Genomic DNA, 17,770 nt, shown 5'->3' with positions numbered 1-17,770 from the left:
TAGTAATGACAACATAAGATGTTAAATTGTGATGTTCATAGTTAGAAAATTACAACATTTGTTTTTGTTTCTTAATTAATGTCAAGTACGTCGGACGACATCAGTTGAATCACCAAAATAGTTCCCCTCCTCAGTGGAGGTGGGAAAAAAGGTAAACTCTCATATTAGAAAATACAATAAAAAAAATAATCAATAAGTTAAATACAGTATAATATGAAACAGAATAATTATATAATGATTGAAAAATATCAGTTCCGTGTGAGAAAATCTCAACAGGTTGCGCCAAAGAGGGCGCAAGCGAAGCCGGAAAAAAGCACAGGGGTATCATCTGTGTTCACCACCGACGTCTTTTAATGCTAGCTTAGCTTCTCACTCGGCTACGGTTTTGTGAGTTGGGGGGATGGGGCCGTGCCGAGGATGATCAACTCCAAGTATTTAGAAAATATCACCATTTCCCAACTTGGATTCCCTTGTTTTATACCGAACTACTTTTCGACCACGCATGACTTTCGGTTGGAATTCGCCGACGTAAAGTGGAGTATTTTTACGCCCACGGCAGAGGTTTAAAAGTCGACAAAATGTATCCCACTACCGGAGGTAAGTGGTACGAGCTAACACGAGCGTTGGCTAAGTCACAGCTAAGAAAAAATAATACAACCGTAAAACAAATTCGACTTCTTACTTTTACTCAACGAGTGAAACTATTATTTGAATGTTTTATCGCGCTAGTTCGCCCAAATCATTAAAGCTCAGCTCAGTGTTACGTGCAGCAGTAATTGGAGAGCAAGCTTAGCGTGCAACAACAAGCTGCTGTTAGCCAAGTTAGCTTGAAGCCTACCTCGCTCCCGAAAACTTGGAACCATCCGAATGCTACCTTGAGAATGGATGTACAATAAAATATCGTGGTTACGCGTACGTGTAGTATTAGTTTGCCTTGACCAGATTAGTTATGATAAGTGTGTACCGCGGAAAAACTTAGTTTGGAGGAATATTCAGCGCCTGATCGTGCCATCTAATCTCCACCAATCTTAGCCGAAGTAAAGATGTAAATACGCTTATGTTGCATACACTTTACTAAACCCATGTGTCTAAGTAGCGCGTGCATTTGTGATTAAACCAAGGTTTGGCGGACGTACATTGCAATTGCTAATGGTTGACTAACTAGACTAAATTAGTTTAGAGTGGTTCTGCATTAGTTGATGCCTTTCCAATTCCACTAGTAACCTGCATTATTATCCATCAAAACATGCAAGTTAAGTTCAGTTGTTTGAGAATGTCTCCTATAGAGGCATAATTAGTTAGGCTAGTACTTCCAGTTTCGAAATGAAGGTTGTTATCTGGACGGGATGGGTGGCTCCCTCTTCTTCAGATTAACAGCTTGTTTCAGCCCTTCTGGCCTCATTTTGATAACAGATATATTCATTTATGTATTTCTGCAACCTGCTATGATGCAAAACACGAGTAAGTTACCTATAAAAAGTCAGTATCTGATCATTTCAGGAGGACAAATTTGGATGGCTCGTGCTGCTTAAAATAAAACTGAAACTTGACTTTCTTCTCCAAGTATCAACATGATTAACGTATGTTTTCTTGTTTAGCTACAGAGATGTTTGAGGGACCACGTTCTTCTGGGTCGGCTAGCTCTGGTAAGTTCTTTTAAATTGAAATAAAAACCAAAAACAATCAATCTGTATCAATTATTTTGATTTCTTTTTAAAGTTTTAATTTCCATTCCTTTATTCAAAAACAGGGCATTATTTCAAACTCACAGTGCAGAAATTGCACAAACATTAATGAATCGAGAGTCAGTTACTGGATTGGTCTGTAACATGTCAGAAAAAAGGCAAAAATGTTGATTTTTGTTTTTCAAAGTAAAAGCAAATATTTTATTTGCATTCAACTCAATGATAATAAGTCTGCTCCCGTGGCGGACTGCAAACATTTAGAAAATATTTACAATTGAGAGGCTGAAATTCCATGATTTAGAAAATTATAAATTAAATTAGGTTGCAAAACGATGAACCAATTATAAAATCAATGTATTTATCTTTTCTTGGGAACTGCATCTTTCAGGTTGAGCTTTTGTGTTAGCAAAAACTAAAAATGAATTTCATGCAACTTAACATTTCAAATTGAAATCTACAAAGTTCAACACAGCTCAGTCGAGTGGGCTTCAAAGTTGTTGTCATTTCAAAAGACTTTGTCCTACAGAAGAATATAAAGTCAAATGATTTGTTCTACCTCAGTCTGTTGCAATCAAAACCTTTACCAGTGGCAACAAGTATTGTATTCATTTATGTATTAATTTTTTTAACTTCGCCCTGCTTAATTTGTCTGGGCGTGTCACATGAGCAAAACGGCCGCGTTCATTTTCATGCCAGCCTGCTTGAAGGTGTGTATAAGTCATGAGTCATGACACATTTGCCTGAAGAGGTTTCAAAGCGTTTGTGTTTTCATGACTGTCAAAGGAGTAACATGTATTTAAGTTGCTTTCGTGTGCAATCAGCAATTTTGTTGACATGAAAATGTGCCACTAGGTACTATTTCTAGATCCTTCTAAATCTTTATCAGTCAGGCCCTAGTTTATGTTCTTGCGTTCAGTCTCCTCGAATAAAAGCATGCCGAGGGCTAAATACCAAGACCGTTGTTCTCCCAAAGAATTCATGGTGGCATGGTTTTCACACGATCCTATGATACTAGTGGAAAACTAAGCGCCCCAAAGCCAAATAACGCCATGACCGACCAATTGAAAAGCGGCATTGGATTTTAACTATGAGTTGCTTTCTGTTACAGAGCCGCCATCGTCCCCAGTGCCAGAATATGTGTTCAAGCCACCCTCAAGGCCAGACTTTGGCACCATGGGCAGGACAATCAAACTTCAGGCCAACTTCTTTGAGATGGAAATCCCCAAACTGGAAGTGTACCATTATGACATTGACATCAAGCCAGAGAAATGTCCCAGGAGGGTCAACCGGTGTGTATGAGTTTGCACTGGCTTCGTTTCAATCATGTTGCCAATAACTGAGGGAGATCATTTTTATTTTCCCATTCTCAGTGAAATTGTTGAGCACATGGTCCAGCACTTTAAAACCCAGATCTTTGGGGATCGAAAGCCAGTATACGACGGCAGGAAGAACCTGTACACAGCCATGCCCTTGCCCATCGGCAGAGACAAGGTATGTCTTTTTTTTTCTTTTTCTTTTGAAGACATCAAGAACACGCGAGGATTGATCCTTTTATATCCTCCGCAGGTGGAGCTTGAGGTGACCATTCCGGGGGAGGGCAAGGACCGCAGCTTCAAAGTATCCATCAAGTGGATGTCGTGCGTTAGCCTGCAAGCTCTGCACGAGGCGCTGTCAGGACGGCTACCCAGTGTCCCCTTTGAGACCATCCAAGCCCTGGATGTGGTCATGAGACATTTGCCCTCTATGAGGTACGTCCAAAATTTGTACCGGGGGGAGGGGGGGGGGGGGGCTCTGTGTACAGTATCTTAAAAAAATTGGAGGATGCCCAGTGGCTTATTATGACCACAACATTCAATGACAATTATTGACCACATCATTAGGTACACCTCCAGACTGTAGTCTAATTTGACCGAGTTGTTAAAAACGTTGCCTTCAACACTCCGCTTTGATTGGAAGTTGGAACCATCCAATTTCTTGACTTGATTTTTTTTTTTTTTCCTTAGGTATACTCCTGTGGGTCGTTCTTTCTTCACTCCTTCAGAGGGCTGTTCTAACCCGCTTGGTGGTGGCAGAGAGGTGTGGTTTGGCTTCCACCAATCTGTCAGGCCTTCCCTTTGGAAAATGATGCTCAATATTGATGGTAAATTGTCTGGCATTTTTTGGATGTAACTCTGAAATCGAATTCCCTTAAAATAACAATTCTGTATGTTTTTTTTTGCTTTGCAGTTTCGGCCACTGCGTTCTATAAAGCTCAGCCTGTAATTGAGTTCATGTGTGAGGTCTTGGATTTCAAAAGCATTGAAGAACAACAGAAGCCCTTAACAGACTCTCAAAGAGTTAAATTTACCAAAGAAATTAAAGGTAGCGTGTCCATCATTATTATTATTTTCTTACGTATTCCTCAGTGTCTGCATCATCGCAAATCTTTTACACGATTCCTCATTGTAGGCTTGAAAGTGGAGATCACGCATTGTGGACAGATGAAGAGGAAATACAGAGTGTGCAATGTGACCAGAAGACCAGCCAGCCATCAAACGTAAGAATAATCTTGGATTTCTTTTTTATTTTAATCCCCGTCTGATGCTGTATGCCTGCTTAAGTATTTGTCCGTCAGGAACCCAAATATAATCCTTGCTATTGCAACAGAAATCAAATGAAGCCTCGCCAATCTTAGATTAGCTAGTCCCCAATTATTATTATTTTTTTAACCAATCCGTCAATGTTGTGTTTTCTCTCTCCCCCCCCAGATTCCCCCTACAGCAGGAGAACGGCCAAACTATCGAATGCACGGTGGCGCAGTATTTCAAAGATAAATACAAACTCATGCTGCGATACCCCCACTTGCCGTGTCTACAGGTGGGGCAGGAGCAAAAGCACACCTACCTGCCTCTCGAAGTAAGCAAGCACCAACGTCGCCAAGTGGAAGTTCATCCACCTGCTGTTTTTTTTCAAGGTTGTTGCCGTCTTTCCAGGTGTGTAACATAGTTGCGGGACAGCGCTGCATCAAAAAACTGACAGACAATCAGACCTCCACGATGATCCGTGCCACTGCCAGATCGGCACCTGACCGTCAGGATGAAATTAGTAAACTGGTGAGACAGTGATGCAAAATTTCATTTTCACACCATCGTGAATTAAATAGGAAGTCGACTTGACAATTATATGTTAAATGTGACCTCACTAGTCTAAACATGACATTCTGATTAATATTACGTTTGTGGAATATGAGTTATAAAGCAAAATCCAGCCGTTATTATCCATCTCAGGCAGGGGGCGGCCATTTTGCCACTTGCTGTTGACTCGAGATGACATCACAGTTGCTCAGGCAATGACTAATCACAGCTCACCTGTTTTCTGAAGCTGAGCTGTGATTGGTTGTTACCTGAGAACTGAGCAACTGTAATGTTATGTACACTCGACACAAGTACAAAAATGGCCGCCTTCTAAAATGTTTCTTTAACCAAAGGAAAGTAATTCCTCGTGGGAAATTCCCAATTTGCAAATATGAATTGGCGGAAAACATGGCTTTTCTTTTAAAATATTTTATAACAAACAAAGTACGGGAAATACATATCAAAATTTTACACAACGTATATACTACAAATGTATGTGTCAAGATTTGTTAATTAATTAATTTTATAATACTGCTCAAGAAAGTGTAATTCATCTTTTTTACAATTTGTCCTTTTATTATTAGGTTCTGGAACGATATAGAGAAATTTATTTTTCAAGACTGGCCATACTATAAAGATTGAGGGTAAAAGTATTATTACTTGGTTTGTAATATTTTTGGTCTTTATATTTTATTAGGGAAATTTCATATTCTCAAAGCCAAATTTCTCAAATTTAATCCATTTTTAAAAGTATTTTTGGTTGATAATAGTCATTACACAGTCTCTTAAATTTGTAAACAATAAGAAAGGTCTAAAGGTTTTGAAAATATTTTCTAGTTTGTTTAGTTGAAGTCTGTCATTTAAATTGTTTTTAATTTAGGTTTATCATAAATCTGCAATTGCAGTCATGATGTGACATTGAACTGGAATGTCTGAGTTTTTGTATATATATTTCTGGTGGGTTTTTTTGTGTTTTTTTTGTTACATTGACGAGATTTATTACAGAATTGTCAATATATTTTGTCAATAAAAAAAAAAGTTGCCTTCTCATATTGCTAAGAACTGCTGGATTTTGCTGCTTAACTCATTTACTAACGCAATATTAACCAAAATACTGTATTTAGACTAGTGAAGCTGCATAGAACATATTATTGTCAAGATAGTTTTTTTGGGGGGCGGGGAGGGGGTAATTGACTTCCCCTTTTAATGGCAAACGCATACGTGCTTGTGTCCAGATGAGAAGCGCCAACTTCAACACCGACCCGTACGTTCGGGAATTTGGCGTGATGGTGAGGGACGAGATGACGGAAGTGAACGGCCGTGTCCTCCAAGCACCCTCCATTCTGTATGGAGGCAGGGTATGTCCATCAGCAGTTGTAAGTACAATGCTTGTTTCAGATGGCTTGACGAGAATGTTGTGGCAACGCTGCTTTTGTTGTCGTTTCCAGAACAAGGCAATCGCCACGCCGATCCAGGGGGTGTGGGACATGAGGAACAAGCAGTTCCACACTGGCATCGAAATCAAAGTGTGGGCCATCGCGTGCTTCGCACCACAGAGGCAGTGCACTGAACTCTTACTCAAGTGAGTCGCGTTCATGGAGATCTGGTGTTACAAGCACACGAACGTTAAAAAAAACAAACCCATCCTCTCCTGTTTTAGAGCGTTCACAGATCAGCTCAGGAAGATCTCCCGCGATGCCGGCATGCCCATTCAGGGTCAGCCGTGCTTCTGTAAGTACGCCCAGGGTGCCGACAGCGTGGAGCCCATGTTCAGACACCTCAAGTACACATATCAAGGCCTCCAGCTGGTTGTCGTCATCCTACCAGGGAAGACGCCAGTCTACGGTAAGGAATCCCGCCGTGTTTGTGGTCATTCGTTAATGCAGCGTTGTTAGATCCATTTCAATCGTATTGTAGCTGAGGTGAAGCGGGTTGGAGACACAGTCCTTGGCATGGCCACCCAGTGCGTGCAGGTGAAGAATGTCCAGAAGACGACCCCACAGACCCTATCGAACCTCTGCCTGAAGATCAACGTCAAGCTGGGTGGCGTCAACAACATCCTGCTTCCTCAGGGACGGTTAGTGGAGATGCATTTTATTTGTGGTACCTTGACTTACAAGTGAACCAACTACCAAGTTGTTTTGATTTACAAGCCAATGGGGCGGGGCAATTAATATGTAGTACAATGCAATTTGTAAAGCTGTGCTTCATTCTGGTTGGTCTGTTTTCAGGTAGATATATGTATGTTGTATTTATTTATTCATTTAGCATCTAGATAAGTTCAGTGCCTGACAAGTTTAGCCACAGATTTGTTTGCATTATTTTTGTACGCTTATTTATGACTTACAGACTTGTGTTTACGCCACACGTGTTTGGTAGAATTTTGTGACCTTTTCGACTGCAAGTTAAAGTGTTTACGGGGCTTAAAAGTACTCCGGCACAGTGCTGGATTTCCGGCGTAAGAGCCACGAGCCACGAGCCAATCACAAACAGTATCCAGCAAAGTAAACGGTTTACATTGTGGGGAATATTTGACACGTCTGGCAAAACACCGCCAAAGCGGTGAGAAGGCCAACTTCAAAATATTATATCACAATATTGAGATGGAAAAAAATCACTCACCCAAGTATTTACAATTACTACTGTTTCTATGGTTTACCTTATGCGTCTTGACTTAGTTTATTTAATTTTTTTTCAGGCCTTTGGTGTTTCAGCAGCCTGTCATCTTTCTTGGTGCTGACGTAACTCATCCTCCTGCAGGAGATGGAAAGAAGCCCTCTATTGCAGCTGTAAGAAACATCTCATAGTTTGCGCTCTGTTCACAACTGATGAATTGCTCAGCGGACCACAAAAATGCTCTCCACAGGTTGTAGGTAGCATGGACGCCCATCCCAGCCGATACTGCGCCACCGTTCGGGTACAGCAGCACCGGCAGGACATCATCCAGGACCTGGCCACCATGGTGAGAGAGCTGCTCATCCAGTTCTACAAGTCCACCCGCTTCAAGCCCACCAGAATCATCTACTACCGCGATGGCATTTCTGAGGGCCAGTTCAACCAGGTGATGCATGGGCCGGGCCCTAATACACAAATATGAGTTAAAAGTAATAATAATAATCATCTTTGATCACATTTTGCATACCCGCAGGTTCTTCAGCACGAACTGCTGGCAATCCGAGAGGCCTGCATCAAACTGGAGAAGGACTACCAGCCTGGTATCACCTTTGTCGTTGTCCAGAAGAGACACCACACCAGGCTCTTCTGTACAGACAGGAACGAGAGGGTCAGTATTATGGCTTGCGACTTGCTAACCTTGAGGAATCTTCTATCTTTCAGCTTAAACTGAATACAAATTGTTGTTGATTTTGTGCAGGTTGGAAAGAGTGGCAACATTCCCGCAGGCACCACAGTGGACACCAAAATCACTCACCCATCCGAATTCGACTTTTACCTTTGCAGTCACGCTGGAATACAGGTAAGATCTGATTTAACTGACCACATTTATGAACTCATTTTTACGCACAAACATGCACTGCTTTGCACACACACTGTAAGTACTAGTGAATAAAAATATTATGGACATTGATGCAAAAATTTGTTAACTGACTTTCAGATATGAAAGTATGCATTTGATGAAGACCTGATGATTAAATAGGAATTTTGGGAGGCTAATACTACTACAAAATATTCTAATACTACACCAGATTTAGCGTTGATATGAAAAGCAAACATCAGAGTGCAATAGCATTGTGGGTTCCAGATTTGCGGTGCAGGTATTTTACTATTTTTTTATTTTATTTTTTTGTAATTACAACTTTATTTTGTTCTGCCTCCCGATTTATTATGGCTCTAATTCCACTATCGGCCACTAGATGGCGGCACATTATTGTTTGACCATGTCAATTTGAAAGAAGAGTGAAGACGGGAAGTATTTCAAACCCAACCAAGTTTTTGCTGACGATTATTGAATACAAAATAGAAAATACCCTTTAATCCTGCTTAATATTCCTACAGAACGCGACTGCTCTCGGTTCATTTTATAATGTACATCTTTGGGCATGATTGGTGTGTATTTCGATTTAAGATTTGTTTAATGTAAACACACAGAGGGATCGGTACACTGTAACACCGTCTGTACAGCATTTTTGTGTTATCCATTGCTTTTGCTCGCTCCGTATATTACTTTATAATATTTTAAATGTTTGTATTATTTGTAAGGTACTTTGGGCACCATATGGTGTAGATATAAGTGCAGTCTTTGTACCATTTAGAAGGTGTTTTTAAATGGTAAAAAAACTCTGCTGTAAATTTAAAAAAAAACAGTTGGATGTATTTATTTTGGGTGTAATTCAATGGTTGGCCACTGGAGGGTGACTCATGATTTTGTATGACAGTATACATTTGAAAAGGAGTGGAGTGAAAGAAAGTATTCAAGCTCAACCCATTTTTTGACTAAATATTATTGAACGCAAATTCCTCTTTAATCTCGCTTTATACGTCAACAAAAAATAACTGCTGCTCATTTTATAATACCCATCTTTGGACATGATTATGTATATATATATATTGTGAGCTAGGTTTTGTTTACTGTAAACAGAGGGATCAGTGCACTGTAACAACGTCAGTACAATATTTTTGTGTTATCTCTTGCTTTTACCATTGCAGTTTAACTGTCAACTGCATCCGTGCGCGCGTTCTGTCATTTCTGTTTAACGTGTGTCCCCACCCCCCCCCCCGCGAGGACAGAAACTGCAGCGTTATTGTCCCGACTTTGCAGGGTACCAGCAGGCCGTCTCACTACCACGTGCTGTGGGACGACAATCACTTCTCTTCCGACGAGCTGCAGGTGCTCACGTACCAGCTGTGCCACACGTACGTGCGCTGCACCCGCTCCGTTTCCATCCCGGCGCCTGCCTATTACGCCCATTTGGTGGCTTTCCGCGCCCGCTATCACTTGGTGGACAAAGAGCACGACAGGTAAGGATGACAACAACCTGCTTTAACAGCAGCGCCGTACGACACTCACCTGGCGGATTTTTCCTCTCCTCAGCGCCGAGGGCAGTCACACATCAGGTCAGAGCAACGGGCGAGACCAACAAGCCTTGGCCAAAGCCGTTCAGATCCACCAGGACACCCTGCGCACAATGTACTTCGCCTGAGACTGCAGGCCGACGGGTTGGCGCCGGCGAGAGAACCCCCACTGAGGAAACACACTACCCCCTTGCTGTCAGCTGTGTGCTTTTACTGTGTGATCTAAAACACCTGGCAAGTACCCAAGCCTAACCCGCTGTCTGTAAGTTTCAAAATAAGTCTTCTTCATGGGGTTTGAGCTATATATATATATATATATATATATTTGTATATCTTGTGAGAAAATATGTCGCAAAGTATGAAAGGAGTATTGTTATTCAACGTGGTGCTTTATGAATTAGGAGAAGCACCTCACGTCCCTCAATTTTTTTTTTAAACTCCTGTTTGAGGGGGCATTTTCATTTGTTCCTCGGACGCACATTATTGAACAGCCAATCACAGCCAAGTGCACTGTCAAGCGTGGGTACTTCAATCAAGGTGAAAGTACTTAAGACTTTCACATTGGGCACTATGGAAATGACAAAAGTGCCATTTAAAGACCACATTTGATCATGTTTGTTTTACTATTAGGTCCATGTTTTTTTTTGTGGATTTTTTTTTTCAGTATTTGTCCCTGATGACCATTCTATGCCAAATCTGGGACATTTAACAATCTTGATATCAACTCTTGAACCAACACTTAGCATATTCCAGGGCTCTTAATATTTTAATAGATACAACATAGTTGTCTGCTTTGATGAGTTTGTTCTGGCAACCCAACGGCCGTGCTGAAATCATGTACTGGGACCGGTTCCCAGAAATTTTAAAAAATGTACTCTGAGCCGAGTTTATAAGACGCACGATGTACAAATCAGTCTCGGGAGCAGAAACACTTTTTTTTTGTTCTGTTGTCTTTTTATAGAATGTCCGACTTTCTAAAGAATATGCATGTAGCCAACTCCTGTTTTAGAAACTTAAATACGTCTTTATTTTTTCTCCCTTGATACACTTTAACCAGTACTCCTATTTTGGTTGTATACATTTACAATATACATCTATACAGTGTATATGAGTGAGTGGAAGCTGCAGTGTCTTTGTCAGAGCAGGACATTTGTGTGGCGTTTCGGTACAGTGGCCTGAAAGCTGCAACATTTTAGAGATCAAATACCTTCAAAATAAGCATTTTCTCCCGAAACCAAGTCGTCGTCGTCGCACACAAGAATTGTTTTTATGCAAGTGACTTTCTCTTGAGTCTTTTTATGATATTGAAACTGAGCTATATTTTGAATAAATTTACAGTGGAGACTGCCGAAACAGATGTTTGTAAAAAAAACAAATAATAAAAAAAACAACTGGCCTGCATGTCATCGATACAGGGTTTCCCCCAGGGCCGCCACGCTCGTAAAGCACTGGGGGAAACCCTGCTAAGCAAACACTATTTGTGTATAGAGTCCAATGCAAATATTTTCTCGCCTTTCAAGACTGTTCACAGTCTCAAGTCATTCTACAAACATTTTCTATTGTCCACTTTTATCAAGTTTAAGCTAGCGAATGTTCATTGTCCTGAATGGAGTGGATGTAGTCTCAACTTTGAACTATGCATTGTTTTTAATCAAGAGATTTAGCAGAGGGCCATTGCGCCTCAATCTGGAGTTTTTATAGATGTAGATAGCGCTTTTAGTCGTTTTTTAATCGTTTGGCTTCTAGTCGCGTCGCTCTTTTGTGTGGTCCTTTGTAACTTTTGCCGGTTTTTATAGTTCGACAATTGGGCCTGCTCTCAGCCAAATAAGATTACAAAACCTCTCACCATTCGAAAGAGCACAAAAAGAACCCTGTGCGAGATGTTTTCACTGTAAAACCGCCTCACTGGACCGGCGCACGTTTTTATTTTTGTTTTCACGGGAGACGTGCGGTTGGAGTAATAAAGGAAAACAATTGAGACTTATTCTTCCCATCTTACTACCAGAAATCCGACTGACTGTGTTTGCGGGGCATTCAGAACACCGTGTACTTGATATTTCCTGTTGGTGTCAATATTGTACTTATTGGTGCTCGTCTCAAAAGCATGTACATGTGGATGCACTTTTGATAGCATAGCATTGGTATGAGCTCCAGTAGGTGTGTGTGGGTGTGTGCGTGTGCGTGTGTGTGTGTGAGAGAAATGGGAGTTTTGGCCATATTATGACACTGGTGTAATTGTATGGAAATGGCCTTGTGTTCTACCTCGTGTTACCTGTTCAAGTGTTATGGTAACATCACACTGCTGGCCATTTCTGCATAATTGCCCCTGCTATCAATCTCAATGGCATTGATTTTAATTTTTCATTTTTTGGAGTCCTTGTTTTGTATGTATGGTAGTGAACACGCTTAGTGTTTTCATAGTTAACTAAAAACGTGGAGCGGGGTTGTTTTTCTTTTCTTGAAGGGGCTTTAGCATCGAGCTGCACGACCAAATTCTTGGAGTTCGCCGCTACTCGCTCGCAACTTTTCCTTTTATCGATTATCTCTATGCACCAGTGACAGAAAAGTCTTCTTCTTTTTCTTTTTTTTTGGACACCTTGATCTATTTCTCAGTGAGATTTACAATACCAGATAAGCTCAAGATCATCACTTCTTATTTGGCTTGTACAGCTAAAATCAAAAAGTCATAGGAATACATGTTTGTCAAGTTTGGTGCCCCGTGTGAGTCATTTTGAAATTCAAGTTATGCCGACGGATTTCTGTTCCAAACTGACGCTTGAAGAAGCCCAAGGACTGCAGACAACCAGGAAATGAGCGTGAAACCAGTCCACCAATCAGGAGCGGGAGTTGTAGTCGCTGGACGGAAAAACGTTGAGCACCGCCCAGTCACGTCACGGACAGGCCAAAACAAATCCGTCGGACTATACCGTTTAAGTACGTCTAGATCCGTATGTTCATCTAGATTCTTGGGTCTTGCCAAGAAGCAACTTTGGTTCTGGCTTTTTGGACTTGGCTCATAGTCTGGTTATAAGTAGCTGCAGTCTTTATGGGCTCAACTTCAGAATTAGGGATCGTGTTGTGTGTCGGTGTCCAAGTCTTGTAAAGTCACCTGTTTTATATATTAGTACCCCCCTTTTTACACTGCCTCTGCGCAGAAATGGCGCATCAAAGGGCAATAGAACTGGAATTTATTTAGTTGTGCCTTTCAGACAGAACCCACTGAGGCGCTTGGACAACGCAGAGTCTGTGTCTCTATTCACAATCCGTTATTTAGATGCATGGCCACCTCGACCTGGAAAATGAACGGCCGCTGGTGTTTTAATCCTCTGATTCCATTTGAGAGAAAACAAATTCGCAAGTTGACTTCAACCCGTATCGGTATATTTGATGCAGAACAATGACCAAGTTTCGATGGGTAGCGTGAAATGTTCCTTTCCCAAAAGGGTTTGTACTTGTTTGACTTGACCTACTATACCAGCACCTTAGAATGCCAGAACGTAATCGCTTTTCCTTTTAAATATATCAAGTCCAACCTTTTGACAATGTTTGTTTTGCACTAAAACAAGAACGGATTTAGTAGCATTTTGCAGCATTTAGGATATTCATCGGGCGGGGACAAGTTTGTTTGCATTCAGAAAGAAAGCACTAGTTGACACCAGTCGCCGAGTAGGTCCAAGCCCAAAAAAAATAGCCTTAGCCCGACAGCTACGCACGCATCCAGCATTTTTTCACAAATATCCTGATGCCTTTTTGAAATGTTGTAAGCAACGTGGTGCATTGCCATTACGGCGGCAGAGATGGGAGGAGTTGAATTGGAACCGACTAGCTCAATATCTGTAAGATCCGAACCACATGGGAGACCAGAAAACTTGTAGTCAATGAAGCTACTTGAGCTTTAACTTGTTGAGATTACACTAAATTTCCTTGACTGAATATGGGTAACAATCCATCATTGTCTTTATCTTGAAAGGGATAGTACGATCTCTCTGAATGTTCTCGTGTTTTGATACCAGTATCGGACAGAGTAGAATAGTGCCGACCAGAGCAAGTTGCCGTAGCGGAGATTTGCGTGGATAATTTCCCATAGTTGACCTAATGTTGGTCTTTATAGATGAGTGTTTCCCAACCTTTTATTGATTACAAACATGTCGCAAAAAGCCCAGTAAAAATGGGTCTTTGACGTCTATATCCGTCATTGGCAGTGAAAAAGAAATTGGGTAACTTCTTCTAAAAATTCGTTAATGGGAATCACTGATCAGTTGATGGACAATGAACAACCAATCAAAAAATATTATACCCATTCCTTAAAATGAATAGGCACGATACAATTTTGGTGTTCCCAATTTCACTTTTTTTGTGCTCAGGCCAAAGTCCTGAGTCAAGTACAATTTTGCTTTGGTGCCATGTTAAAGTGAGTTTAGGAGCTTCAATAGCGCTTTGGCAGCTTCTTGAACAACGTTGATGTGAGTTAAGGACTTTCACGTAGTGCTTTGCCGCTCGCCATTTTGTGGCATCTATAGACAACTGCTCACAAGCATTTGACCTCAAATGAACACCATGATGATAATAAACCATGCGTGAATCAAACAAAATGGCAGTCGCCGGGATAAATTTGGCATAACTTTATAAGCGTGCCGACGCCAGCGCCACTCTATGATCTTATTTAGTTTTTTTTTATTTAAACGCACATATTCACCTTAGTTGGACTGCGTTGGATGTCCCTCAACTCGGACAGACAGACCAACGGGCTAACATAAGCTAATTGAAACGTCATTTCGCGATAGCAGCTCTTTGTCTGGCAGAAATGACTTCTGTGGAGAAGAACGTTTTGTGTTTTAGCATCCCAGCACGCTAGCAAGCAGGTTTCGATTTGAAGCTAGAACGTTGTCCCCGAAAACCATTACCGTTGGCTCGCCGCGCATCTTTCGCCTCTCTGTGCTAGCGCTATTATGCTACAACCCGTTTCCTCGCTCCAGGTAACAACGAATGTATTTATAGCTCGTGTGTGTGGTTTGTAGTATTATGTCGTTTAGCCACGTTTTTACATTTCGAATTAGATCGTACGGCCTGTTTTTGTATTCATTTGGGGATTGTTCTTTTTATTTAAAGATTATTCATCTTTGGCTAGGTGTCCCGTATTGCAGAACTACACAACACATTTACAAATCACATGGATTTTTTTATTTTTTTTGTACACACCGTTTATGTATGTCTGATGGTTGTTTTGGTGTGATTCTGATGAGCTCTTTTTAGCCGTTTGGCCTTGTGCTAGTTAGCCTGCAGTCTCGATACTCGTGCCCTCGTAAAAGCTTTCCTCGACTTGTACTCACTCCCATGCCTGATTGATTTGTTCGCGAGTCACTCTTATGATATTCTTTTTCTTATTATTACATTTGGTGATTGTGTAACACCGCCGTTTTATTTCCTGTCCGATTCGAAACGGCACAACTTGTCAGAAGCTTTCCGCAAGCGTTATTTTTAGTGCAGCCAGTTCTCCAAAGCCAACATGGTCCTGCTCTGTCGCTCGCGTGGTCGTTACGGTCGGCTAAATACAAACTGAAAAAGCTGCGCTAAGGAAAGATCTCGTCCACTTTGGGTCGGAACGCCAATCCATCGTCCTACATTAAGCATTTTAAGAACCGTATGGCTTCTTCTTACCAGCTTGGGGAGAGAAAAAAAAAACCTACCTCAGAGCATAGTGCGGTGCTAGCTAACATATTAGCCCTGATTTACAATAACAAACAAAATCCCAAATTGTCGTGAGCGGATACAAGTTCATATCATGTGCGAGCACTGTTAAGATTGAGAAGCAAAGCGTTGAATATGTTAAGGGACCAAATGTCAAGGGATCGTGTTTCGGATGGATTTACACGGCAGGTCCAAGTGCCCAATTACAATTTTTTTTTTATTGTTATTTTTTGAATTCCACAAGCCTCACTAAACAAACAAGCAATAAATGAATAATATTTCGACCATATTGACATGTCTATGCTTTTGCGATGGTTTAAATTTACAGTACGTCTTCTTTTAACAATAGGCTCTGAATTTGATACAAATCAAATTTGCAACCACATTCCAATTTGAAGATATTCGTTATTTAGTATGCCATGTTAAAGCAAAATATCAGAATTGTCACTTGAACCACGCAGTGTAAATCCAGCCGGTGACTTTATCCATTAGCAAGCTACACAAATGGCATGAAAAAAAAAAAAATCTCTCCGTTGTACTTACATTCTGCCGTTGGCCAATCAGCACAAACTGCTGAAGCGCTGCTACAGTACACGCGTGGCGTTTCTGTGAACTGACCCTTTAAAACTGACTGCTTGGTGGATACGAAGCTTTTAAAATGTCCAACCTGAAGCCTTACGGCGCATCGGTGTTTGTAACCGTCACGTTACAATTACAATCAAGAACTTTCCAGCCAGTTACTGCAATAAAAACCCTTTGCGTCTTCGACCCACTACCACCTTCCACAGCCAAGCAATCCCATCGCAAAAACGCAAGAAAACGTCCGCGAGGTTGTCGTAACCGCTCACTTCTCCGACGAGTCCCGTCGCCAATCTGACGCTTTCGTTTTCCCGAGACGCGCCGATCTGATGCTGCGTATAGAACGATCAGTATTTGTGTTTTGCACTTTCGAAGCGGTCTCAAACACGGCCCCGCTTGAAGTCGGCCGCAAAGTAACAAAAGAACTGACGAGGTATTTTATGCTATCAGTAGGAATATGAATTTTCTTCAAATAAAATACAATGATTATATATACAGTATATATAGATCTATACATCCATTCATGAAGTACCTCATAAGCCTGAAATATGCTGCATTGACTTATTTCTTTAGTCTACTTCATTATGTCCAATACAATTCCGATTTATTATTATTATTATTATTCCCCCCCTCCCCACCACCGTAGGCAGGTTTGAATTCGACAGGCTGTATTTATCTCGCTGGATGTTCCTCACTTTTTTTTTAAACTTGTCTCAAAATAGCCTCACATCTCAAGAGTTGGTTGGCGTATACATTCCATCTTCAGCAACAATCCTAAGGAGATCTAATTAATTTGTGCCATTGAGAACAAGAGTGCGTGAACTCCCATTTTGTCATTTTGCAGGGAAGTGAAGTAAGATCATATATGGCTACCATAAAGTAAAGATTTAGTACAATAGTGGTCTAAGGTGATAATTGACACAGCATACTAATTATGTCGATAAAGTGGCACCCAAGCAAAAAAAGGGGGCAATAATGGGCTCTATTAAAAAGGGGAAAAAAAGCTAAACCTTGATTTAGACCATTCACCGATTCATTTCTGCACTTGACTGAAAATGACGCCAATGGAATTAGCCCACTGTTGTTCTCAGCGGCTGAAGTCAAATCCGTTTTCCTGTTCATCTATCACTGGGCCCTTTTTTAGTATTTCTACATCAGCCATAATAAAGAGTCCGACCAAAGTCAACCCGCACAGCCATAACAATTCAAACCTCCCTTCATCATGTGTTCTATTGTATTTTCTTCTCCCTTATTTAAAACCATGACATGCCAAAAGTGAATTTGCAGTCATTCCTATTCTGGTATAGGGATGGAGTGGGTGGGGGCGATCTTATTGCCGATTTTGAATTCCTTCATCCACTTGCTAAGCTCCTTTTATTTTTTTGATGTTGTAAAGTTTGTAAAGCTTTTGATTTCTATCTTATGTTTCCTGTATTGTTTTTTTTTTTGTCGACATTTACGCTTACAGAACACAAGATATGCTGTAAAACCCTGTTAGGACACAATGTGAATACTTATCACTTCATGTAGTTCTCTCTTTGGCTTGACTGTAAGTTACATTCATTAATTAAAAAAAAAAACATGTTTGGAAAAAAAATTTTATAACGGGACTTGTGGTTACTGTTCTTTTTTTTTTACTATTGTTTTGTTGCTTGTCTTGTCTCTCTCTCTTTC

At 40.9% G+C, this 17,770-nt stretch overlaps 1 protein-coding gene across 7 annotated transcripts; it reads left to right on the top strand.

Moving 5' to 3' along the window:
* The first annotated feature begins 392 nt into the window (after positions 1 to 392).
* On the top strand, positions 393 to 17,706 carry ago2 (argonaute RISC catalytic component 2). Of its 7 annotated transcripts, none has more exons than XM_086063147.1 (20): positions 393 to 597; positions 1,599 to 1,646; positions 2,794 to 2,974; positions 3,056 to 3,176; positions 3,252 to 3,433; positions 3,689 to 3,825; positions 3,912 to 4,046; positions 4,134 to 4,221; positions 4,433 to 4,580; positions 4,658 to 4,777; positions 6,034 to 6,156; positions 6,247 to 6,380; positions 6,459 to 6,643; positions 6,716 to 6,875; positions 7,497 to 7,587; positions 7,665 to 7,859; positions 7,947 to 8,081; positions 8,172 to 8,273; positions 9,576 to 9,775; positions 9,849 to 17,706. In XM_086063147.1, exons 1-20 carry the CDS (start codon positions 579 to 581, stop codon positions 9,955 to 9,957), a joined length of 2,613 nt encoding a protein of 870 aa, XP_085919273.1. In that variant the 5' UTR covers positions 393 to 578; the 3' UTR covers positions 9,958 to 17,706. The 7 variants fall into 7 exon arrangements, with proteins under 7 accessions (XP_085919273.1, XP_085919272.1, XP_085919269.1 ...); XM_086063146.1 differs by having other exon boundaries at positions 6,034 to 6,174; XM_086063143.1 differs by having other exon boundaries at positions 6,034 to 6,380.
* Positions 17,707 to 17,770: the final 64 nt, after the last annotated feature.

The sequence above is a fragment of the Leptonotus elevatus genome, chromosome 19 (assembly GCF_054856555.1).
Source record: "Leptonotus elevatus isolate MCC_2025b chromosome 19, RoL_Lele_1.0, whole genome shotgun sequence".
Classification (NCBI taxonomy): domain Eukaryota; kingdom Metazoa; phylum Chordata; class Actinopteri; order Syngnathiformes; family Syngnathidae; genus Leptonotus; species Leptonotus elevatus.
The sequence above is the reverse complement of the archived record's forward strand: the minus strand, read 5'-3'. Positions and strand labels throughout refer to the sequence as shown.